At 40.8% G+C, this 26892-nt stretch overlaps 1 protein-coding gene across 1 annotated transcript; it reads left to right on the plus strand.

Annotated features, from left to right (window-relative positions):
- Positions 1 to 967: 967 nt before the first annotated feature.
- Positions 968 to 24903, plus strand: T265_05742 (hypothetical protein; the record flags this gene model as incomplete). The annotated part of the gene is made up of 12 exons (XM_009170822.1): positions 968 to 1756; positions 8885 to 9271; positions 9292 to 9645; positions 10999 to 11059; positions 12240 to 12345; positions 14321 to 14614; positions 16005 to 16134; positions 17269 to 17415; positions 18297 to 18443; positions 21225 to 21530; positions 22159 to 22248; positions 24835 to 24903. The coding sequence occupies 12 exons, from the start codon at positions 968 to 970 to the stop codon at positions 24901 to 24903; spliced, it is 2880 nt and encodes a 959-aa protein (XP_009169086.1).
- Between the last annotated feature and the right edge of the window lie 1989 nt (positions 24904 to 26892).

The following is a 26892-nucleotide window of genomic DNA, read 5'->3' on the forward strand; positions in this document are numbered from 1 at the left end:
TTTCTCCGTACACCAGCACTGCTGGTTATCTTCTCAAATTCCTACGTCTAGTTATATCTCACATGTACCAGCCAGGAAACCAAGTGTTGTTCTTACAATGATGAAATCTTAGAAATGCTTTGATTTATACTTTGGTTTTTAGACGTTTGAAGGCATGTTTCATCTAAGCTATTGTCCCAAGCAATATGATTCCAGAACCACTGAAACTCACAAGTGCTACTGCTTCCGTCAGCTTACAGATTTTTTCCAACCTTCCCCATTATTAGCAGTAGAACACAGGCGGAATTGGAAGTCGAACCAATAGTTCAACAACTTCGGGCAATGGCTGATCTTGTGGACTATAGTGTTATTAGTTTATCCAAAGGCTAACTGTCACCTGCCACCAAATTGTGGCACACCACAGTTGCCCTGATTCCTGCGTCTCTATGTACTATGGAGGGAGTGCTGTCTGATGTTTTAGCCCGCCTGATGCTGCATGAATATAAAAAATAGTAGTACTTCTGACTACTTTCTTAACTGCCCTTGATTACTACTGTCCGAGAAGAACGCATGAAAAAATAAGTCGCAAAAGCATTCAATGCACAAAGACTAGTGTAAGAGAAGGTAAAAATATGAAAGCTTTAGTCCTACAGAATGGTCCAAATAGCTCGCAAATGTATTTGTGATTTCTATCTAGAACTCCATTAGCGCGCTTATTGTTATGTTATGACTAAGCAATAATGACCAAATCCTGTGCGTCTTCCCTTGATTGACACCAGAAACATAAAAAAACATCATTCGGGTTTCGCAAATAATGCCAGTCCATTTTGCGTAGCCATGTCCATTTTACTCTATCGACGTGCTTATGAGTGATGGAGAAAGTTGGAGCACCAAACGACCAATCAGCATTCAGAGCTGATAATAATACACACTGAGCTGATAAACTGCTCATGCCTAGCAAAACCACTCACGCCATTTTACGGTAGAAATGTACGGTCTCCTTATTGTGGGCGTTCAACACTTTATTGAAACCTATTACGGTCAACATGTTTGGCCCCTCGTGGTGGCTCGTGCTGGTCTGACAACACTGGATTATCAAACGCAAAAAATCTATTCCGAAACTATCATCGAGCGGCTAATGGTGGCTTTGAGCCAAGAGACTGGTCGGAGCGTGGAAGAATTGCGTTATCAAAACGGATTATCTTTTGCTGCGTTTACCGTGGAGTATGGCTACGAGAAATTGTTGCGTGTTCAGGGCCGAAGTTTTATACACCTCCTGCGCAATTTGGACAATCTACATGAACATCTGCGTTTTTCTTATCCGAAGATACGACCACCATCGTTCTTCACTGTCACGGAAACAGTTGATTCGATAAAACTGGTCTATTCTTCAAAACGAGTGGGCTATGAGCATTATGTCCGAGGACAGTTGGTCAATTTGGCCAAAAGATTTTTCAACCTTAACATAACCGTCACACTCATTTCTCGACGGATGGAAGGATTGGTGCATCACGTAATGTATGAAATCACCCATGATGGAAAAACCTGGGGTCTTCCCGGAGGTGACTATACGCAGACAACATTGCCCACATGGAGCCCAACTTTGCACAGTGATGAGTTCTTTGGCGTTGTCTCATTTTTTATCCTAATCACCCCAACCATGATAATTCAACGGGCCAGTGAGTCCTTTAATCGATTCGACAATGAACTGGAAGGCTCTGTGTTTAGTGAAAAGTTCCTGATCGGACGACCATACATCAACGCAACTTTCGAAGAAGTAAGAAGGGGTCGTTTTTGAAAGTTTGTCTGGAAACATGCACAATTATTCAAGTTTATAAATGATGTTGAAAGATTAGAGCCAGTTTAATTGTTAGAGTACCAAGTTGTCAGCTTGTGGCACAGATGAGATTCATTTTCGGAAATAAATATCACGCAAGCATTCATGTCTGTCGCAATGCAGGGTGGTCGCTCAGAGTAAAATGTCACATAGAATAAGGCTATGGTTTCTATAAACATGTGAAGGATAAACTAGTTGCATATGTCATACTGTGGTCCCCCTAATGAGCCCTTTCCAGAAGCCACCACCACATTCATAGATCTGGTCTAATGGTGTGACGTAATGTAACGGCACGGTTCCGTTAGCAACAAAGGGACTTGGATAGCTCACGCAATCAACAACTACGGTCCACGAATCCACCGCATTGAACATTGCTTCCAAACGTACAGTGTTACTCGCTGATGCAGTCGAGAGTGCTTCCTCCAAGAGAGGCCGACTCTTCAGTTGTGACCAGACGGTTCGTATCCCGTGAGCTATCTCTGCTTATGAAGGATCAGGTTAGTCTGGTACAAACTTGAGCTCTATGACAATGCTCTTGTTATAAATCACACTGACAACGAGCCCAAAATGATTGATTCAAAACAACCTTTTCCGGTAGTGCTTCATCTAGTTGTTTTTGACTCGTATGAGTAATTTTCTCGTATTTCACTGAGAATCGGACGTACTTATTTTCCAGCTTCCTCGAAGGACTGAAGTCCTCAATTTTTCCGATGAATCCAACCAGTTTAGTGAGCTTATTTACAGCGATAGAGTGTTACTGGTCATCAGGCTAAGGCTGTAGATTAAGCAGTTGGTTGTGCGCTTTTTTTGCGTTCTTTTCAAGAAATTACGATATCCTATTATTGGTTGTTGATCAGGTGGCTGTTGATCTGTTCGCCGAGCTGGGCAACTGGTTTGCAAACGTTTGGTCGCCATACGAGGGGTACGCAGTGTGCACTGATGTTGTCTCCAACCAATAAATTCATCCGAGTTGTCAATATTTAAACACGGTACCAAATTATTTTATTGCTAGTTCAGAAAGCTCTGACAAAATCAAAAGCAATACGGATCAGCATTTTTGTCGAGATTTTATATCGTATTCATTTGAACTCAAAGTTAATTGTGACAACAAATTAGGTACAACAAATCAGGTCCCTAAATCAGTCTAACCGCAGAGATAGTATGTCGTTGAAGAGACATGCAGTAAGCTAGTGTTTGGAAAGCGTATGAAGCCGCTAAGCCGGTAGTGCACTCAAAAATACCGACACCTACTTCAATTTTCTTACGTTTGTTGGTCGGATGGATACGATGACTCCTGTTTGTGGGTGGTTGGTTTCTCACTTACTAGCTTATCTTACTCTCTTATTTGGGGATAATTTCTTCATTTCCCGTAGGTTTTCCAATTGAATTTACACAAAATCATGAAAATATAAACGAAGAACAAACAGCATCTTGTAGAGGTGACAGTGAGTATCTATCTCGGGGCTAATTATAAAATGATGTTCCATATACTTTGCCCGCCCATGCCGAAACTTTGGGCGGCTGAATTTGAGAAGGAAACAAACTAATACAATGTGAAGATAGATAGTCAGCGTAGATTAGGTTGACCTCAACATAGAACCCCGACGGAGTCTTAAATAAATGTCTCGTTCAAGATGTTTTTATTAGTAACGTGACACACAACAGCCTTGGTGGTCACAATGTCGCAATGGGGAAGCTAATGAGGTTTTACTTGTGCTAAAATGCATCGTGTTGCCTGATTTTCGAACAATATGAAGCCGATCCATCTTGTCTAAGACCACTATTTTCAGTCGCCTCACCACACTCTGTTCCTGTGTCGTGGTACATGCTGAGTTGAAATATCGCACAAGCATTTACGATAAAAAATGGCGTTGAAGTCAGTCGCTGATTGCCTCGCTGCAATATACTCGCGAATGAAGTGGTTAATAGTTTTGAAAAAAATGGCGTTCAACACAATCTGCAATGCCGATTATGTGGGCGTCAAACAAGGTTTCGGTCAAATCACACCTACATCCGACTGAATACTGTTCAGTTCCTGCGCGATTGCTGTAGACTGTCCTGTTCTGTCACCCAAATTAACGAGGACAGCATGGGGATGTTGAAAACTCAAATTAAAGCGCTCAATCTTTTTAACACTCTTCGAGCAGATTTCCACACGGAGCTCCTGAATGTTGAAAATGTGTTTGGAGTCGGACCTCATTAATTGACATCATTGGAAATATTTAATCAAATGGTTCCTGGTGAATCTGCTTTCTCTTGCACAACGTTTGATTACCCTCAGTACTATCGGCCGACCCCTTATTGTGGTGTCGCAAGATTAGATGTGGAATTGTTGTAACTTTTTTCAAAGGTTTCGGCAGACGGATGTCTAGATGCCTTGCTGAAACGAGATTGTGGAGCATTGTCAGCATCGAGACAAGTTTAATGGAAACAGATAAGGTTTATTTTGCATGCAAAAGAAATGCAACATCTCAGTTTTGCAACACGGTAAATTTTATGGAAGTAGGTTTTTTCCTGACAAGCCCCAGAATAGTTCGACCTCTTCCGTAGTGTCACATTGCACGTGCTGACCACGCATCGGTAGTCAGTAAAGTGCAGCACTCACTAGGGAGAAAGTCAAACTGAATCGAACATCATTTGAAGTGAAGCAACAACTCATCAGGCATGGTTCCGTTTCCGAATATCTCACTTGTCCCTGATCCACTGCAGGTCACTCTGAAGGAGAAAACCTCCCATGTAGGAGTAACTGTGCTAATGTATAGTCAACCAAGGAAAGTTAAGCAGGCTAAAGAACATGAGATGAATACCTCTAGTCGATCGTATCAAATGTTTTCAAAACATTCGAAAAATAAAACTGAACAATCACCAACAAGGTACAGCACTGATACGTGGCCCATCTCTCCAAAGGAGGACAGACTTTAAGTGAGACACGCGTTCCTCTGAGCAGTTGTTACTCAGGGAACTAACGGACACCAAATACGGTGACATATTCTAGGACCTCATGAAATCGACCACAGTACTACGCAACCGCGGTATTACTCACTCCCATTCACTTATCTGAAGGAATTTAGGCTGTTATTACGAAATCCACGCAGTTTAATTGGAGACTTTATTAGGATTTCGAATGTAGTTACTTGGAAATTGAATCTGGTTTATTCATAGTGAGAACGTTCCACTGTGTCTGTTTCTACTTCGGAGTTAACAGTTTTAATGGATTAACGCGACAACAAGTTTACGCTTCTCGGTGTGGTCTTCGTTTGCCACACAATTAACAAAAAATACAAGAAAATTTTGACTTGACCGAAGTATAAAATTGTATAACAGTGTTTTACTACACTTTACTGGGCTTTGTTCACTTAGTGAATCCCATAGGCTCCAGAAAATACTCAGAAACCCATTCACGAAAAATGCAATCAGTCAATGGTCTTTTTATCATTTACTTGCTGAAAAACAAACGAAGCAATTGTTTATAAATGGCTGAAGACATCGCCCACAGTCAGTCCGAATGGTTTGTATCTTTCCGACGTCCAGTGAAGTGAAACGTCTTTGTTTTTGAGTTTTGCGTTGACAATAAGAGACATGGGGTTTTGATTAGCACTCTGTAGACCCATTCTTTACTTATTTCCCATAAAATACTCAACCTTAGTATGCATGTATTCATACCTCCGATTGTGTATATGGTTGCACTGCAAGCCACTAATGGCCTTAGGCGTGGCACGGTCGTTATCTGAAACCTTCTATCAGTAGGTTGTTTGTCCAGACAGGGCAAGCTACAATGCCTCGTACACCAGAATAATACGACAAATTTGATGTACTGATGTGAGTGTAAGTGTTAGTGCAAAGATACTCATCTACGTCTATGATCTTGTTGTTCCAATTCATGATGGTCAAGTAAACAAAATCGGGACCAGGAAAACTCTGAGCTGACATATGTAGGGTTTTTATATGCGGCAAACTGAGAATCTCGGCAAACAAGGAATAGAATACGAGCAGTATGAGGAGTTTAGTTAGGGGCCTCCCATTTCCTTGATCCGCTTTGGGGTTGTAGTCATACGGGCACACCCATGTCTGGAAGACTAGGAACGTATCTGGTGCGCCCATGTTTTATCAGTAAGAAAACCACCAACAGGTAGCAGGCACTCTGATAATATTGTCAGGCACGCTCACATCATCACTACGCAGACATTTGCTGCCAACAATACAGCGTCCACAATGGATGGTTTCGCTTCTCCTTGGGGTCAAGGCCTTTTACGAAACTTTACTCCTAACACAGGGCCCATGGGATCAGTGACTACAAAGGCCCTGGACCTATGAGTTATTTTATTTGTTTTCCATACGTATTTTCAGACCCTTGGAAGAGCGTCATTCATCTAACAGTGTTGGTGTTCACTGAAACGTCGAATTACGATGGCAACTTTGAATTCCTTGTTCTTTTTTATTTAAGCGATCGTTTTTGTCTGAAAGCCGAGCAGTTTATCCATCAAACCAATACTTTGTTTGTCAATATTTACAAACAAGCTGTCGAGGATTTGTACGCAATTTATCGTCATAAGCAAAAGTCCACTTACAACTTGTTCTACACTAATGCGAGGTGCCACGTTCGGTATACAAGCAGGATTACCCTTTGGCATTTATTGTGCCTAACGGATAAGAGGTTGTCGCGCACATTTTTAGCAAGAATTCACCATGAGCCAAAGACCCCTGATTAGGACAGATGGTCCTATACAGGTAAAAAGAAGCCAAGTTGGAAGAAAGTTGTTTCATTTGTTAAAAATAGGGCATCCGGGGCGTAGTGGTCCAGAACCATTTCCTTTTTGCAATCAGAAATTGTTCTGCCGTACCCTAGTTCATTGCTGTGCAGCAGAGTTTCAAGCGGTGTTCAACGATTCGCGAGAATGGCCGCTGGTATCCATCCAGGCAGCATCCCAAACTGATTTTAACACGCATGTCAAATAGTATATAGTGCCTTTCGGTGATTGATTACTGTTAGGTGCTCAAAACCATAATTGTGATTCTGGCCTGGTGGTTTCAATACTTTTACTACCTTGCTGGAAACATTATAAAGAAGTGTTCTGCTGGTTATCTTCGGATCCTCTTTGTGCGATCACCCAATTTGTTACTGTCCGGTGCTCTCTCGTGACCACTATATTTAGTTCCGTTTGACGTGTTGACTTAACATTGTATTCAGACGCCATTTCCGTGAACCACTAGGCTATCTTGTCATCTACACCACCTATTAAAAGACACAACTTGTGTTTTTGCACTTCGCTGATTTTCGCTTCCGCAGCTTTCATTTTCGCTTATTTCCACATTTTTTCCTATTTATGCTACTCTGAACAGAACTGGACGATTATTTCGGTGTTTTTACAAACATGATACCGGATACGTGAAAATGAGTAAAGAAACCAAAGAACTGAAAAGGTGCCATTGGTTTACTTGAAAAGCCACGCTGTGACGCACTACATGAATGGACTAAAATAAAACAAAAATTGGATGTCTTGAACATCCCAAAGAAACATTACAGGTACAAAACAAAAATGACAATTGAGTGCAGTGCAGATAAGCTTGCAAGAAGGGTAAAGTTAGTGAAAATAGGAGTTGACTGTTTTTCTCCGTGAGTGGTACGTGCACGACAGTCAAGCATCAATGTCACCACTGATGTAGCTGTCTTTGATGATGATGATAATGATGATGATGATGATGATGATGATGATGATGATAATGATGGTACGCACACGAAGGTAACTTAAACTGTGGTGCCAAACAAAACGCAACCTACTAATCAACGAGCTTGCTATTTGTCAGCCCATGCAAATACAGGATTAACAGTTGAAACGGAAACTTAGACAAACTTGACTTTGCTGTATTTGCTAATGATCCGCCGAAAAGATTTGTATATAACTCATACGGTATATGTGGCATCTGACTCTTCTGGGAAACACTCCAACAGTTCGACACTGATTCATTCGGTAGAGGTACTGGCCTAAGCATTGTTCCATACTAGATCGGGATAACAGGTAGAGTAGAAAAGTACGGTTTTTCCATAAAATAACGCTTTAATCAACGTCAAATGCCCGGTGGGCCTTCGATGAACACTGCAAGCGAGGGATGAACAAGGATGTTGCATTGTCGCTTTTCTAAACTGCCGTATATGAATAACTTACTGCATATCATAATGTAAGCGGGGCATCCGAATTTTGCTGTGGCGCCGCTCAAGATGTCGTCCACCTCTTACCTAAGGATCTTCCTTCTAAGCTCCCAAAAACCGTTTTTTCTTATGCTAAACCATACAACCAAACCTAGTGCAGCAAGTGATTCTATTAGAAGGTGAATCCTAGAACTGCATTAGAACAACCTCTTACAACCGTGGACCATTGCTCGTTCAGGGTTTTCGCTTTTTTCCCATGCCTGAATCATTTTTACCGCAGGTTGATTTGGTCGAATGCCTGCGATGGTATGAGCTAGAAATATCGGAAATTGTTGTGATGTACTACTAACCGTAGTATGTGTTAGTAAACTGTCATTCGAAATGAATGTTTTGCTTGACTTGGAAAGTACAACAAGGGCGTTAAAACGATTAGATGTGAAAAAATGCTTCCCTAGGAGAACCACTTTATGTGAGGGATAACAACAATGTACAACGATTCACTTATATTTCATTATCTTCTTCGAAAGAATGAGTGATGGCTACATCGAGTTTATTAATTTTTGCACTTTATTGTGACAAGCGCAACGCCCGGGTGAGCTCTCAAGACAAGGTGGGACATGAAACACCGAAAGTTAAACGCACATCTCAAGACGTACATATCCGTGCTAGCATTTTTATTACCGTCTAAAGTACACACGTTACTTAACCGAAGAAGTTGGGGCGTTTCTCAATGTTTACTGTGCACCAGTCAGATTGATCCAAGTCAATTAACCGACGACGTACGATGCACTCTTACTTCGTTTTATTCAACGAAGGTAGTGACATGCGGCCGAGCTCGATTTTACGTATATAAATGGTGCGTCTCTGTTAAGGAGACAACAATATGAAAAAGTGAAGCAATGTACGGAGTTCTGGTCGAGGGTCTGAAACAATATCTGACCAAAGCATTTAGCGAGGAACTCTGGTGGAGCGCAATCCTTCATGTTACTGGAAAACGGAAAGTGATACAAACACGGCAGATTTACCCGGAATCTTTGTTACCGCGACTCGTTTCATACGTATCTGAAATCACTGATTTATCAGAAGATGATATATTTTTTGAATACGGTTGTTTCTTCACGCACTACCTCACCGATTCAGGATATTACAGTTTACTTCGAGTTATTGGCGAGGGATTCCCACAGTTCATGAATGAGCTAGACGACTTGCATTATCATTTGCAGTTCAGTTATCCTCGGATAAAACCGCCTTCTTTCGTTGTTGCAGAAATGACAGACACCCCCTTGTTTTTTGTCTATGTGAGCAACGTAACTCTNTCCGGGGTCAGCTGACCGCAATTGCAGCCTTACTGTACGACCTTGATGTTGAGGTGGAAATAACTGACTGTGTGAAAGAGCTAACTACGCACAAATATATATACCGGATCACAAACAAAGGGGGAGAATGGCCAAAAGGAAAGTGCAAAGATATAGACAAAACGCAGCATGATTCGAGTGCGTCTTTGCATATCTGCAGCCAGCCTTTCTTCCGGCTCTTTCGATTTCACTTGTTATTCACAGAGAATCTATACATTACAAGTGTTGGAGAAGGTTACAACCAATTTGGAGCAGTTGTTGTCGAAAAATTACTCACGGATATTTTTTTTCTGCATCGTCCTAAGATTGATCTAACCTTCTCGGAGGTAAGGTATGCGCCGAATTTTTTGACAACTTTTACTCTATTTCCATACCTTTGATCCTCTGATTACGTTGTTGTTAAGGTCACAAAACATAAATATGGGGTACTGTTTGAATTGTGACTTGAAAATCTTGTCTGCACTTCAGCGTGAAGTGTAATTTTTTGCCTAAACACACTCCGCTTCAGATTCAGACATGTGAACCGTGTTGAGTTAAACACTGACACACTATTACTTAGTAGACTTGCTGTTCAATGCCAGCTAGGTCCAAGGTGAGTTCACGATCCTTTATCTTGTCAGTAAGATAAAACGGTTCATGAGTGAGTACTGGTCAGTGAGTCAGATTCGCTTGAGCCGTGGCTAATGCTTGTCTGGTTAGTGTTGTTGGAGCGTTTAGTATGTTAAACCACCGACCGTCGAAGGACAGTCGTGTTTTTCACTCCAAACTCTTGTTTACCAGAAGTTTATAGAGGACAAGCCATAACTTGACAAGCGAACTGTAAGCGAATGCTCCGGCCTTGAGTGCTAAGAGATATGAACGTTGGTGTCCATGTGATTCTTCTTGTGCGTCGTTGAAGACAATGTGGAACATTACAGACGGCCCAGCTCAATGGCAAGCTTGCCGCTACCTGTCCAGAATGACTAGTTGAAGCGCGCCCGTTTGTATTGTGTAAGGTCCGCAACGAAAGTTAGGTCACGCTTCAGTGTGATACTCAGATATGTTTGGAAAGTGTGCATGCCTTGCTCTTGGACTTTTTTCTAGCAACACAAGGCCATTTACAATTAGTCCCTATCCCTCTCATACTTTTTTTCCTTCACTAGGGCCTTCTTTTTCTATGGTTGCATTACAGTTCCTACCACTGATGTACTGCCGTTCTAATGATCACCACTCAAAGAACATTTTCGTAACATATCAGAAGCAATGAAAAATACCCACTCGAATGGACCCTCGAAATTGCACAAGAGTAATGAAAAGGTTCAACCTGTTTATTTCTGTATTGTGTCGGAACAACGAAAGTAGTAGTACTCATAATAACAAAATTAGTAAGCAAAACCTTTGGGAGTCTTTACAGAGTGGAGGAATTAATCGTAGTTGTAATTATATTGCAACCACAATGTATTCCTTATGCCTATTTCCAGGATCGCGCTTGTCCGAATCGTTCGCAGATTTATCAACAAAAATGTTTTCAGGCAGTTTATCAGTGGAAAATGTATTTACTACGCAGTTAAACACTAAAAACAATATGAGAAGTCAACCAGGCTTTGAAAAGAGTGGAATTTCCCTCGGTATAATTCATTTTGTAACTGATTTTTGGCCCTGCATGACAGCCTATATTCTACTTTTTATTCCTCAATCAGATAAAACTACATCGCCACAACACTTTTGAATTGGTCCTCGTCTCGGATGTAAATCTTCAAAGTGAGTGTCTCACTTCAACTTATGACTGTTTTCCATCAATGCTCATGATTTGATATTTTAGCATACCTTTATCTCCCAACCGTTTGACAAAATGGATCACCGCAAGTTCTTGTATGTACGAAAAACATATTCTTCCATATGGTTCCCAGCACGTAGGCACCAGAACAATGGGAAGAAAGTCGTTCCTACACACATTCGTTGTCACACAATTTGGTCCTGATATAAGCTTAATTGTGGTACAAGCATCAAGTGATTGTGCCGCATACATAAACGCAGAAAGCTGTCTATGAAACAGTGTATATTTTAAACCAGGTGACCACAATTCGGTACAGCCGTGAACTGCGCAATTTCTTCTCTTTATTCACGGAGAATCAGTCAATTTTATGGTCTTTTCAATAGCTTATCAAATGGGAATATCTGAATTATGTAGATTAACTCGAACCTTCCGCAAACTTACCACATGCGTCATGAATGTAACCAGCTTTCGATGGTGCTGACTCCCACGAATGGCTAGTGCTTTCAGGTACACCATCGGCTGTTAACCACAAGGTTAACAGTTCGTATATATAACAAGAAGAACACTCCTCTTCGATGTAAAAGTAGTCCGAATTATCATTAATAATAATAGTGTATATGTCACAAATTAATTGTGATTCACAACAGCAACTTGAAATCCTTCAGTTGATGACCACAATGGATGAACGTAAACAAAAAAACACAGCTTTGAACGAAACCTTTCTGATGGGCATTCAGATATAAATTACAATACACTTCAAATAAACAGCGCCTCTTCTGCATGGTCACTGTAGTCCTTGGAACTCATCAATCCATCTAAAAAGAAGAAACGTCAAAAGTTTTTACGAACTGGGGTACCACGAAACAAGCTTCACCGTAGGGGTCCAAAGTAATTTTTTGCTCGTTGGGTAAGGCAGAATTTGGAGGTTTCTCATGAGTTGTGTATTTCATAGAATGCACAACATCGGTTTATCTTCTGAGTATGATCTATGCCGCCCGATGTTTCCTAATGTTTTTTCTCTCCATAACTGTAGAATTTTTTGAGACAACAGCAACTCTTATGATAGATACCTGGTGATAACTTTATTGCATTTCTCATGAACCAAAGTCACTTGGCTGCATCAAAGAGCTTTCAAAGAATGTAAAAAACTCTTCCTTGCTGCAGAAAATGCTGGACGTGGTGTTTCACTTTCACAAGCTGCGTGCAAATTCAAAGGACAGATGTGTTATATTGAAGAATGGAATATGATATTGTTTCTTGGAACACCTGTGTAAGTGGTTGGTACTTTCAGTTTAAATAGGTGACCATTTAGGCTGACAATTTATTCCTGCTAGCCCGGAGTCTGAAATTTTTAGGCTTATGCTGACTATCTCTGCAGGTTTTGCTTGCAATAACTGATGCTTTAATAGCGTTATTTGTAAAACGTGTGCATTTGTTTCATGATACAAGCCTGTTTCGAAAGTTCACATTATGCTTTTTCTCAAAGAGGAAAATTGACAATTCCTTCTTGGATAACCCCTCAGACTGCATCTCGCTTGGGATGAAGTGCATTTTGATTGTTTATGGCACAAGGTACGTGATGCTAAGAGTCCATTGAGGCTATTAGTTGTCATGGAAATAGTTATAAATTTTTCTACTGCTCTAAAATATGTATCCTTCTGAAACCGCTATTAGGATTTCGTTCACGAACTAGCAGTCTGGAGGATATTAAACTAAAAATATATATTTATTGCGTCATTTGGCGTTTTTTTTAAATCCTTGGTTTACCCCGGATAAATATCCATTCATTTAAATACTTAAATATCTGGATTGCATATAATCACACCGGCATAATGCCAGAGAATGATGTCCTCATCACGACATTTTGATATTTTTTAGAGCACATCACCCTTCCTGTAACGAGGAACTAAGGCGACAAAATACTATATTCGCTGGATAAATTGTGTGATTTGGTCATCAGTTGGTTCACTTATCAAACACTGGTAAATATTGACCAATATGTTTGACAACAGTGATGTTTCATCGACTGACTGATTGTGATTAAACGGTTTCTTTTCAGAAATTTTGGGGGATCGTGTGACTGCTATCGAATAAAATTATCGTAGAATTTCAATAAACAACGTGCTATCTGCATGTTACCAAGATAGGATATAGGATCCTGTTCTTGTTGCTGAGGAATTTTCAGACGGAGTCTTTCAGCATTCAAATAAGTAGCACATTTTCTGTGTGCTACTCAGCAGAGGCTCGAACATCAGCTAGGTTTTCTGACAACTCAGGACCAAACAGGTGACAAACAGTCCAGCAACTAGTTGGATTAACTTAACTACCAAAGTTACATACACAAATAATCAAGTTACTTTTAATATTCAGCTGTTGTGTCAAGTAACGTGGCTTCGTTCTTATTATGCTTCCATCATCGGGCTGCTTTCATTGAAAATCAAGGAGATCATCATCATCATCCTCATCATCATCATCATCAAAGACAGCAGCATCAGTGTTTGCACTGATGCTTTACTATCGTGCAAGATCATAACCTGTTAGTCATTCGGAAACCTCTCTTGGTTTAGGCTAGATGAGATTCAACATGAAAATCCCTGGACAAATGTAATTCCGTACTGCATGAACAATTGTTGGGAAGTTTTAATGTTAACCAGGAACCCAAGAACGGATACCTCGGACAACTTGGGTGGTACTCAAACCCAATAATTTTTGCTTGCGAACAAGAAGTCTGTCATTGGGACTGCTACCACGATGCTGCACATCACCTGGGACATCTGAATCCAACAGCAATACTCTTTCAGCATCTGGCTTTTTGTTCGGCCCAAGGGTCTTTGGGCTCCTACTCAGTAATTTTAGAATTTATTCACTAACGCAACTGCTGGCCTCATTTCATCTGCTGAATGGTGAAATCCCCTCCAATTTTTCACTCGGTGAGTGGCCAGTATCTCTGAATTTCTGCAACCGAATGAAATGAGAGTACTACCAGAGTTTCTGCAGAAGGGATAAATGAATAAGAGTCACATTGGAAAATACATATCTCTAATGACCCATACCACGTAAACAGCATCTTACAGTGCAAAACAGCTTTTAGACCGACCTAATTTCACTCGGGGGCGAAAATTTGGTCTTCTTGGCCCCGAAGAATCATAAAGCTCTTGCCAGCGTACACAGAGCTTCATTCCATTTTTTAGCTATTGGTTTATTTCGCTGACCGCGTTCTGACGGTTTCTGATTAACTAAACGAGTGGGGCACACCAATCACATCGCTCAAGTGTGAACACTTTCGCCTGTTCAGACGTGATAATTCAGATGCGTCCAACTTGTGTTGGTTCAGTAGTGGTTACACGCTCGCCTCGCATGTCAGGTGTTCGGAGTTCAAATCCCGGCACGGCCATTGGATACGCACTGCTGATGAGCTCTAATAAGAGCGAACTCGAGTCCAGTGCTTCCCTTTGGTGTGGACTCACCGGAATAATTACGCCAGAACAGGAACACGGTCGTTCAAACGAGAGTGGTGTGGCTATGAATAAACGTAGACGGTTTAACTGATTACATCTGATTTTGTCGTTTGGAAAAAGACTTCACTCTGGTGGGTCTGCATCACATTTACTGCTGAGCGCTGTCTTCGAACCAGACTGGTTTATCTGCGTGGGAGTACAGTAGCCGATACTTCATTTCTGCTCATGAGTTCTGTTCATAGTGCCCATTCCTGCAAAATAGGGTCCTATAATGGGACTGACCAAAGGTTTGATTGTGTGGAATCAAGTATTCAACGTTCGAAGGAGTCCGTCATGTGCATTGGGTTGGGCATGTTTGCATTTCGGAGTACTTTCTCTCTGAATTAGAAGCAACTCAACAATAGAGATGGTATTTGGGGTGCTGCTGGACACAGAGCGTCTGATTTCAAGGATTATCCAAGTGATTCTAGTAGGTACTGTTGGGCATATTCCATGGTCTTGGAGTGCTTCTGTCGTTCTTTTTTTCATTGACGATCTCAACTGCTCACAACACTTTCAGTTGGTAACTATTACGTTAAGGACATACTCCCCAGTATAAGTAAATTCCCCATACATAGAGGGCCAGAGACGTATTCGCTTTCCAGATCTTAACGATCATACGAACAGTCGACTACCATGGGCTTAAAGGTCATGCCAAAATAACTCATACGTAGCCTAGAGCGGATACTCAGGAAAAAAAATACGAAGCTCAGTTTGGTTCTTATGGCGCTTTAACATTTCTGTGGCTCATACTCACAAGCATTGTGTTAAATTAGCATTGTCCAACGCCGGCTTTTCGACTTACCTGAGCAGCTAGCATTTATTTTCTCCTTTAACGCAATCTTTCTTTCGACGCCAATCAACCCTGTTCTCGGAGCTGATCAGAGCGACTGGATATGTTTCTTATGCTGCATTCAAACGATGTTGACCATGCCTGAAAGAATTTAGTGACTAGATCAGCTTACAGCATATCATATTTGCATAGAATGATCTTCATCCAAGCATGCTCTATTCCGAAGAAGTTCGTTAGTAATAAATTTGAAAACAATGGAACTGGCCTACTGGTGGGAGTGTTACCTTACCACAGGATTCGTTCTAAGGACCTCAAATTTCAAGCCACTTCAGTGCTAGGCAAATCAACGTTAAGAATAATGTGATGACTCTAAAAACATTGGAGCATCGACAATATTATAGGCTTGTTCCAATTCATAGCTTTCAAAATGAAAGTTAAGCCACCACATTTGTGCACAGATTTCGTGCGGTGAGGTTACTTCTTGGTTTGCAGGGTTGAGTTCGGAAGTGCAAAAACATTCTACTCATTTCGAATTGCTGTATGCGTTGGCGACTTTGAGAGGTAATGTCATCACTTCTACACAAAGTACTCTATTTACCATCCTTAAAATGCAAATATTTACCTGACTATTTGTTACAGACTGAGGGACACAAAGCAGCTGGCCGATTGTGGTCTTTACATCAGTGACCTTAACTTGTTCGATCGAAGTCGTGACATAATCCTGAGCGGCGATCAGCAATCCGATGAACTGATGAAGCTTTTCAAGAAGGTATGATCATTATTTTGTCGGTCACTTGTGCATCAGACAGAACTGTAACAAAGCTTCATCAAACTTAGTTCAGAGAACCACGACCAGACCAATAGCTATTGTCCGAGCCACGCGATCGAACGATCCTTATGAGGTATCATATGAAACTACAATAGCCTGAATAACTAACATAATGTACTAGCCCTTCTGGTAAGAGTGGGCTTGAAGTAAACTCTCCTTGTTGTTACAATTAGTTAGCCGGGAAAATACTATTAAAAAGGCTTCAGTCAACGATGATCTCCTCTGGATATTGGATTCTACTGTAAGTCTCCTTCCAAGAGGCTCAACTGCACTTACGTCAATTCAAACTCAGAATCTTGTGAAGAGTTTTCAGTTACTGGATTAATTGTCTCTTCAGGGGGATATATTTGTGAATGCTGAGAACCCGAGCCTCCAAAGACAGGATTATTCATCCAATAGAACTGGACGGTGATTAGCCTGTTGCACGTGCTACTACAAGGTGCTCCACCGAAGTTGCGGGTCATTTAATCTACCTGACACTATTTGCTCTTGTGGTTCGTTTAGTTGATTGGCAAACACAAACAACAGCGTTGAGGACGAAGAAAATTTTGCTTGGCATTATGGGCTTTGAACAGCCAAAATGCGCAAAATTTCTTGTTTCTTTTGGCACAACAACCACATGGGCTTTGATATGCTATCTTTTCTGTTCAGTATCTGGTTTGACTTACACATAAACGAGGAATAATGAAAAATCGAAATGTTCAGTAAGTTACTGGTGGAAATTTCCAGACTATTTTATTGTACACAGTTTCTGTTTAACCATCTGTTGGCTTCAGAACTTTTCGCAACATCGTGTAACTTTTTCTTCAACATGTGATTACAGCAATCGACCGTCCCCTCGATCGATTCCCCTAAGAGCTTGATAACACAAAGTGGAATAGGAATTTTCTGATTGTAGTTCTTACGTTAGATGACAATCAACCTTCTTATGCTTACTTAACTGGGTTTGTTTCATTTAGGCTGCCAAACGTAGTGATGCTGTCATATTCTTCCTCTATAGTATTAAATAGCGCTCCGTAGTGGCTGAGTTTACAACAAGTAATTGCCTTCACGTTTTTCCTAATTTCTTTGTAGCAACTGGAAGAAAGTAAACAGCTAGAGAAGAGCATGAAACGCGTGGAGAAAATGCGCAAGATAACAGACGAACTGCTGTATCAATGCATTCCCAAAGGTGTTGCCCAAAAGCTGCGAAGTGGCACACCTGCGCTTGAAACAATTCAGGTTCGTCAGGCCAGTAGTTAGTGAATGCGATCACAAGGGTTGCCTCATGATTTAAAGTAATTGCATCCCGGTTTCAGCCATATTTTCCGCACGTTATTTAAATTAATAAACTCTGACCTGGATGTTAGGTTTCGACACTTCTGTCTATTTAATATATACTGAGTCGATTCCAAAACAAATTCCATCTACCCCAAAAATTCTGAAGTACCAACTACCTTCATACGCTGAGGAATGACAAGTAAAAGAGTTTTATCCGGATCTAGAGATACACTGGTGTATCCACAAAATGAGGTAGTTGAGTGAGCCCACATGTTCATGCAAGTGAAAATGAGATATGAATTTCGAAAAGGCATACAGTAACATGGGGTTGGAGTAATGTGGAATAACTGATACGCTATAGGTTGTGATAGCTGCATGCATATAAACACCAAATCTTTTTTCCTCAAAAGTTAGCATTAATTAAACTGTGCGCCGAAATTTTTCAGCTATTTCTAGTATTGTTGCTTATCAGTTGATAAGCGCTTTGGCCTTCCCAAAGAGGTCTACACTAGTTACAAACCACGAGTAATCGGCCAACAAATGAACGAAGGTTCCTATAAGACAAGGATGATCTTCATGGGTGCAGTGGACACCTGTGGTACGCAGAACAGTTTCCTAGGTTTTAACAGACTCGAGTTGACAGACTAATTCAGTTGGTGCGACAGGTATCTGTAAAAAGTTGTCCACGAACTGATTTGCTGATAGAGATCTTTCTGCTCAGTTAGGTCACAAGGGGTTCTATGTAGTGCGGAAACAAGCAACATAAATCCGGTGGAGACCATATTCGTCTCATAATTCGCAAGCTTCGAGTTACTCAATGTATTTGTTATCACTTCTTTTAGACGTTTGAATCCGTTAGCGTGTGTTTCACGAAAGTGGTGAACTTTGGAGCCAAATGCATGCAAATCAGTGTGGAGGAGGTGATCCAATTATTGAACAATATGTACACGATATTCGATGCACTGACAGAATCACACAAAGTCTACAAGGTGGGTAAACGGACACTGTTTTATTAGGCATGAGAAATCTTTAAAACATAATTATTCCAAAGTTGATTTTTCTTCAGTGCAACGAGTTGTTGACGAACCTTATCTTCACATCCAGTAGGGTTTGTATCCAATCAAACTAAGCAACTAAAAAAAAATTTTTTGGTACTGTCTACCACTCTGCTTTTTCAGGAATTCTCCTGTTCTTTATATACATACAAATTCCATACTTCGCTGAGAAGCTTCAAATTTAACTTCCAAATTCCGTTCCTCATTTGAGGCACAAAATATTGTCGAATCCACTTCGAATGTCCGAAAAATCAAGTGAGGCTGTCTTGAACACTCAGAGCTAAGAAAGACATAGATGTTCACACAAGCCTGTTGGCTCCAAAAGTCTAATCCACCGTACCGACATTTTGGAAAATAAATACATTATTACAAGAAACCACGGCTGACCGCCCGCCTCCCCGTCACCGGCTCATTTAACCAGTCACTCACTTGCTCGCCCACTGATTCATTCCTCTACTCACTCACTCAGTCGACCACTCAGCCAATCAAAGAGTCAAAAATCAGTCAAGTCATCAATCAAACAACCAACCAATTCCATCGACCTATCCATTCTATGTAACTATTTTTTTATCTATCCATCTCTCAATTTATTTATCTATCTATCTATCTATCTATCTATCTATCTATCTATCTATCTATCTATCTATCTATCTATCTATCTATCTATCTATCTATCTATCTATCTATCTATCTATCTATCTATCTATCTATCTATCTATCTATCTATCTATCTATCTATCTATCTATCTATCTATCTATCTATCTATCTATCTATCTATCTATCTATCTATCTATCTATCTATCTATCTATCTATCTATCTATCTATCTATCTATCTATCTATCTATCTATCTATCTATCTATCTATCTATCTATCTATCTATCTATCTATCTATCTATCTATCTATCTATCTATCTATCTATCTATCTATCTATCTATCTATCTATCTATCTATCTATCTATCTATCTATCTATCTATCTATCTATCTATCTATCTATCTATCTATCTATCTATCTATCTATCTATCTATCTATCTATCTATCTATCTATCTATCTATCTATCTATCTATCTATCTATCTATCTATCTATCTATCTATCTATCTATCTATCTATCTATCTATCTATCTATCTATCTATCTATCTATCTATCTATCTATCTATCTATCTATCTATCTATCTATCTATCTATCTATCTATCTATCTATCTATCTATCTATCTATCTATCTATCTATCTATCTATCTATCTATCTATCTATCTATCTATCTATCTATCTATCTATCTATCTATCTATCTATCTATCTATCTATCTATCTATCTATCTATCTATCTATCTATCTATCTATCTATCTATCTATCTATCTATCTATCTATCTATCTATCTATCTATCTATCTATCTATCTATCTATCTATCTATCTATCTATCTATCTATCTATCTATCTATCTATCTATCTATCTATCTATCTATCTATCTATCTATCTATCTATCTATCTATCTTCTATCTAATCTATCTATCTATCTATCTATCTATCTATCTATCTATCTATCTATCTATCTATCTATCTATCTATCTATCTATCTATCTTCTATCTATCTATCTATCTATCTATCTATCTATCTACTCATCTATCCATCTGTGAGCGAAACCGCCATCAACCTTTGCTGTATTTCGCGTGATGTCATACTCGGTATATTTCATCTTGCTAGTATTGCTCTTATCTCCATATTGATTCCTGTTTGAGAGACCATTGATTTAATTCACTGCTGATACAGGTTTACTCTCCAGCAATCCAGTATGTTCCTGTTTTGGTCCCGCGTAGCTTTAGAACAGAGAAAGCACGTTACATTTCATGCTAGCCATTCATTCGCACAAGATGGGTAGCTCCTTGTATGTTCTCTGCTGTACGTGGGCTCGATTGCAACTGCTCCAAGCTAAATTGTGGCCGTTCGTTTCAGCGTAAATTTTGATGAATGATGGTCGAGAAACGTACACAAGGGTCTTCTCCAGCGTTTTTTATGTCAATGATACTGAGATCACAAGATTGATTACAGCGATTACGGTGATCATTGCTTCAGGAGCATATGACAGTTGAACACTTCTTTGAGAATGTCAGGTCATAGTTATGCCCATGTTAAAAAATTAAGCTTTAATGCATGTTTCACGAAAGATAAATAAAGTTTGCAAACTATAAAGGTATATTTTAACGTTGTGCCTAGACACCGGGGGATGCGAAATTGCTACTGAGATATCAGACCGGTGCAAGGGCTTTTCATCCAGTTTTATAGGTCATGAAGGATGAAGAGGAATCCTCTCTTCTTACAGGGTTTTTCTTCGTTGTTAATAATTTTTGATGGCGTGGCTACTCTTTGTAATCAATACAAAGTACTCCCCACGCCCTCAGGACCCTGTATAGCCACTTCTTCACAAGCTCCCAGTAAGATCTTCCCTATGCCACACAAACAGCTGGACGAGTCTCAAGTTTCAAATATAAACCTGTATTCTTTAAAGGTGTACTTTAGAGGGTTCAAGAAAGATAATAACGACAATGTAGTGTTTGTCTTTTTTTCGCGCATATAATTAAGGTGTAAAAATGGAATTTACGGAATTCACTAACGCCCCTCATTAGTGATTTCTTATCGGTAGCACTTACTAATCTCCAAACTTGGAATTCCTTCGCGCAGTAAACTAACTAGTTTTCTCTCCGTTTTAGGTGGAAACCGTTGGGGATAGCTACATGTTGGTTTCAGGTGCACCTCAGCGAACACCAATGCATGCAGCGCATATTACTGAAATGGCGATGGAAATGATTGTCGCTACACAGCATGGCTTATCCTGGCCTCAAACAGCTCAAAAGAGTGCAAATGAAAGAAGACATAGTTTGACCGAACACGTACAGTTGTTCGTGGGATGCAATACCGGTCCTATCGTTGCTGGTGTGGTTGGCTACAAAACACCCCGCTACTGTCTGTTTGGTGATACAGTGAATACAGCCAGTCGAATGATGAGCACGGGTGTGGTAAGTCCCACTGTGTGGATTATTCTAATAAGTTTGACTGCCAATATATTCAATAAAAAGACTAGCAGATGTATCCAGTTTTAGTAAGTGCAACGCTGTTCCCTTTGTGGCCGCGTTGACGATGTCTCAGAATCTTGTAACAACGTCTCTTTATCGTGTGTGTCCAGCAATAAACTATTCTGTGCAATTGGCTGCGGTTTAAAAGAAGTTATAAGCTTTATACAAGGTTCTGCGTTGATTACAAATGGAGACGTCGCAGGGACTTATAAATTTCAGTGTGCAAGCCGCTATGAAAAGTTGACCACTGCTTTCAGATAAGATGGATTTTGATTTGTCTAGCGATCGTGGCATTTAGTTTCTTACACGTTTGCTCTCTGCAAAGCCACTGGAGTTAAAAATGGATGTGTTAATCTCTACTGAGTAGTTGGGCACAAACCACAGCACTTAGAGATATTTTTGTCCTTTCAATGAATACTGTTTGATCATGCGTGTTTTCAGTAGACAGATGATGACGTGAACTCATCCCCATAGGGGCTCGAAAAACCACATTCCCTGTATCAATTCTTGCTTCATGAACAGCGAAGTCCTTGACGACGTGTTTCATCTTTATTCGTAATTTCCGTTCCAGCCTGACAAGATTCATGTGAGCAATTCATTTGCTGAAGCACTATCTAAATACCCTTATATCGTGGAGCTACGTGGGAAAACCGTGGTTAAGGTGAGGTTATTTTCTCTGCCTTTCATAGCTACGATACGAACATACTTTCGTTACGATTTTGTTCTGTTGAACGACGTTTCCTGTATCGATCCCTCAGTTACAGTTAACCTGTGGCAATGTTCCACCATCGAGGCGCCAGTTCAGTCTACTTACCTTAATGCCGTTGCCTTTCAGTATGAGCAGGTTGGCTTAGAACTTTGTGGTGTAGTACGAGGAAACACAACACACTGTGTTGATTAGTCTGTCAATGACTGGTACATTTGCTGATGAACTTAGCTTATTCTGCTTGGCTGTTTAGGAGAAGGATATCGAACTGAAGGAGCCGGTAGTGTACGGAACGATGTACCCAGCTCTAAAACAGGAAATGAAGAATGGCTCGGACACATGCTTGGTTTATGAGTTGCATTTTGAAGTAGACCATGTCTTTAGCTGGATCGTCCGGTGCATTTCGCAAAGCCATAAATTTACACGTGGAGTGATAAACCACTGTCGCCGTGTATCATGTTTTGGATGTGTGGACTGCCGTCATTGAAACATGGATACATGTTAGTTGAAAGGGATGGTTTCCCAAATCAAGTACTAAAAAACCCGATATCTGTATTCAGAAAGGAGGTCCATAGTGAATGTGGCATTCACAGTAGAATGGTTTTTAACCCTCTCGTGACGCGATTATTTGAGCCGTTTTTCATCAGTCGCTTCACAATAGCATATGAAGTATTGGCGCAAGTGTGGATTTTAGCCTCGCAAAGTTGCACTGACTACTTTTCATGCTCTTTCGGGTGCTAGAAAGGCGGTTCACTCACAGGCAACTGAAAAATCACGATGTTTTATCGTTTTCTGGGCGGACTGGATTCTGCTGGCTAGTCCGTTCTTCTTGACTCACATTGCTCCCTGTGTAAGAAATAGTCTTTAAGTTGTTGGATTTGTGCGTGTGGGACTGTATGCAGAGCCCCTTAAGAGCTTTCTTATGAAAGGCGGTTTTCAATGATGAATTTCTAACAGACGTAATAATAAGGTCAACGCTGAACGGTCTTAGAAAATCCGGCGTTTGAATGGATGTTGAAGAAAACCCAGTTGACTTCAAGGAGGAAAGGAAGGCGAAAGTGCCCCTGAATGGGTTGACCTAAATCCTTTCTTCTTGGGTTTAAAAGGAACCTACGAGGTTCTCGAACGTTGGAAGTTGTGTGAACTTCGGCTGTAATGTGACAGTTGGGATGAACGCGCAAATCCGAAAGGATGGAATCACGTTAACTTACTTGGAACACCTATCGCAATAAAGTGGCATACTTTTGAATCCCAAAGGATGTGCATGCCAGGTTGCCATGTGGTCTGTTTTGATGTGCGGCTTTATGCATGGCATCTGCAACCGCCGTAAGTGAAACGCCTTCAGATCTTTGTTGTCTACTTTCTCATAACCACGGCTCACGTAATACGTGACAAATGGCTCACAGGTAAATAAAGAAATAATTGTAAAATGAATGTCTGGTTTCGTAGAGAGGATTTCATTGGAAATAAGTGCACAGAATCAGAAGTCTAGACAGTGTGCTTTCAAGAGTCCTCCAGGATGGGGGTCTTGTGTTTGGCCGGTTGCCAGTCGATCCCAGTTTGCCAGTTTCCGATGGCGTTAGAATCCCACCGAATAAAACACAATCGTAAGAATGTAACGCGATATTTTAAATTGTAACGGAAATTCTGCGGGGCAACTGAGATTACCCTATGCCGCAAAGCCTGAAAGCACCGTTCAGCCGTTTCACACTTACTGTAATTCAACAGCAGTACAAATTTTACGAGACTCCAATTAATTTTGAACCCGAGACCTGTCGATTAGTAGTTTGAACAATTAACCGTTCGGCCAACAGCCACTCAGCACTCTGATTAAGTTTCACTTAGGAAAGATGAAATGCAGATCGTCCTTTGATCACGGGATCCACATCACACAACACCACATGTTGACTGGCAGTCTGAAGACGTCTCCATAATGACTTTTACATCGGCTGAATTTTACCCCACCTCCCAGCTACTTATACACTGTTGGTAGTTTGAAGAGCAAGTCAACATGTGTCTTGCTCGAAACACTAGCCGGGAGACAACAGATTCGAAATTCCTGCAGTTTTGTGAGGTGTGCACAGTTAATGACACAATAAGCCTAGAACGGATATGCATTTTTTGTTAGCTTTTCAGTATAGGTTGGCTTCACCGACAGAACTGCCCACATCCCTTCACATGACCAACAATTTGAACCTTTGTATGTCAGTGGTCGGCACACCATCGTCCCCAAAAGTAACAATTATATGATTATTCAGGTGAACCGAGTGACTCTTTTTCCCCATTTATTCTCAAAATTCTGTAACTTTTAACGTGAGTTCTCGATGTTCCAGCTTGGTGACAACCATTAAACTGAAGCTTGTTTTGCCAAATCACTTATTCTGATCTATCCAGATTTTGTGAATGAGTCCTGGAAACCTCAGAATGTATGTGGTAGGTTTGCACTTGGTTCGTTTTCCATCCTGCTTATTATTTCTTTATGATAAGTCTAATGACTGTGCAGCCTTAGATCGTTAATGTCTAACTGTCCATCTGTTGTAGATGATCATTAATCAACACGACTCTATGCAGCGTTGCACTATTTCGTATTACTTGTTTACGTCACAGTGAAAACTTCATTTCTTATTTAGGGGAAAGGAGAGATGGAGACTTACTTCGTCTGTGGGCACGATCAAAATTTTACCTTTGTTGATGAAGTTTCTGGCGAAAGGCGCCGGTTTGATGAGATATTGAAAGAGGACTTTCAGTGTTCGTGCCAAACCCCAACCGAATCTTCGCTATCCCATGGCTCCGCCTCGGTAGACTTAACAGATGAAGCATCGGAAGACGAACAAAAAGGCGATGCATTCAGTTCAGCTTGCAGTACCCCAACGCGAAAGGATAGCGACAAAGCAGACGGAACATTGGTCCGGAAAATAAAGGTACCCTTGCTACAGTTGCAGAAGGCACAATCAACAGATCGAACGGAGACCGAAGTTGAAGGTATTGTCATCGATTCTACACCTGATGAAATACTATCGAATGGTGCTGCTGTTGGTCGAACAAGAAAAACTGGTTTAGTGGGTCTGGATGCTGAACACTTGTCGCTAATAAATCCCCATCGGGAGGCGGCTAATACGGAAACAAACAAAGTGCTCAATGGGGTCGCACATAAATTACTAATTAGTAAATCAAATGAGGTGAGACAAAAGAAGGTGATGCGCCTTCCGGATGTCACATTTTCCGCTGAGATCCCGTCAGAAATTCCGAATAATCCGTATGAGGCTGAAGTGAGTAGAAGTGAAAACGAATCTGATGCCGGGCTGATTGACCCGTCGGAGGATTCTATCGAATCGCCACATTCCGGCTCTATCAAAACGCGCAGCCACACCATCCCTAATGGAATTGAAGGAAGGAGGCTCAACGGTACTCCACCTCCCTCCCCAAGAAACTCTGCCGGCAAATCTTACGTCAACGGACTGGGAAACGCCATACGGACAGAAGGTAACTTACTGACCTGGTGCAAGCACTTGATCACATTCGTCAAAAAGGGATTTTTTGCAATCATTAGCTACATTTCACTTTCCGATTCACAACAACAAGAATCGTATTCGATACTCTCGGCATCTGCCCGTATAGATTTTGGAAAGTGAGTTTTGTAGAATGCGTATGACACCATCATCCTCGCACTGAGTTTTTGGGCGATATCGGTTGGAAAGAAGTTAATATTGCACAAAAACAATGTGGGTTTGTGAGGGATTTTTTCAAAATATATGACGTAGACTGTTTTATTATCACTCTTCCTCAGTCCTCAGATTATCTGTATGGTGATAAACCAGTTTGGCCTTACACAAAACAATATGAAATTGCCAAGTACAACTAACAACCCACGGAATCAGGATAGACGCATCGATGTCTTCCTCTCGATTAAATGACGACAAGATGTGCAAGCGGCTGGTGTCTAAATCAAACACACCATTCTTTTCAGAGGACAAAAGTTTGGTCGCATCTTGTGGATCACGGAAATAAGTCACCTGACTTATTGTCTCCATCAATCACTTCTGACTCTTTCGTACTGTCTATGATGTTTCCTATTTGATGCATATGCCATAGTGGCCAACGATGTAAAGCAAAGATGTAGTAGTCAGCTTGGTGTAAACAACATCCCCAGTCAGGGTACCATGTGGTGGTCATCTAGTGGGCGGATAAGCGGGCTACTCCGAGTTGGTTCGGCAAGCAAGCGGACTTCGACAGCGTGTCGAAGTGCGGATTATTATAGATGTGGACTGCGAAAGGCACATTGAAGACACTACAAAGCTGAAAAAAACACCGCAAGAACAAAGTTTTGTTGAGTATATGATTGTCTGAAGGTGAGTGCGGATGGGATGCAATCACCAAATGACCACAATTAAAGAAGTAAACTGCTTCATTTACTCCAACACTGTCAGTTAATTCCGTGATAATCACGTCCCTTCTTCTGTTACGGATATCCGCACCAAGTCCATTGCTTTGAACTCCAATAGCCTGACTGACAACTTCCACTGTTAACGTTAGCCCACTAATCAATTGCGGCGTTACAGACAGCCGCACCGAAAGCGGTCATACCCAATGGGTGACCAT

The sequence above is a fragment of the Opisthorchis viverrini genome (genome assembly GCF_000715545.1).
Source record: "Opisthorchis viverrini unplaced genomic scaffold opera_v5_106, whole genome shotgun sequence".
NCBI classification, from domain to species: domain Eukaryota; kingdom Metazoa; phylum Platyhelminthes; class Trematoda; order Opisthorchiida; family Opisthorchiidae; genus Opisthorchis; species Opisthorchis viverrini.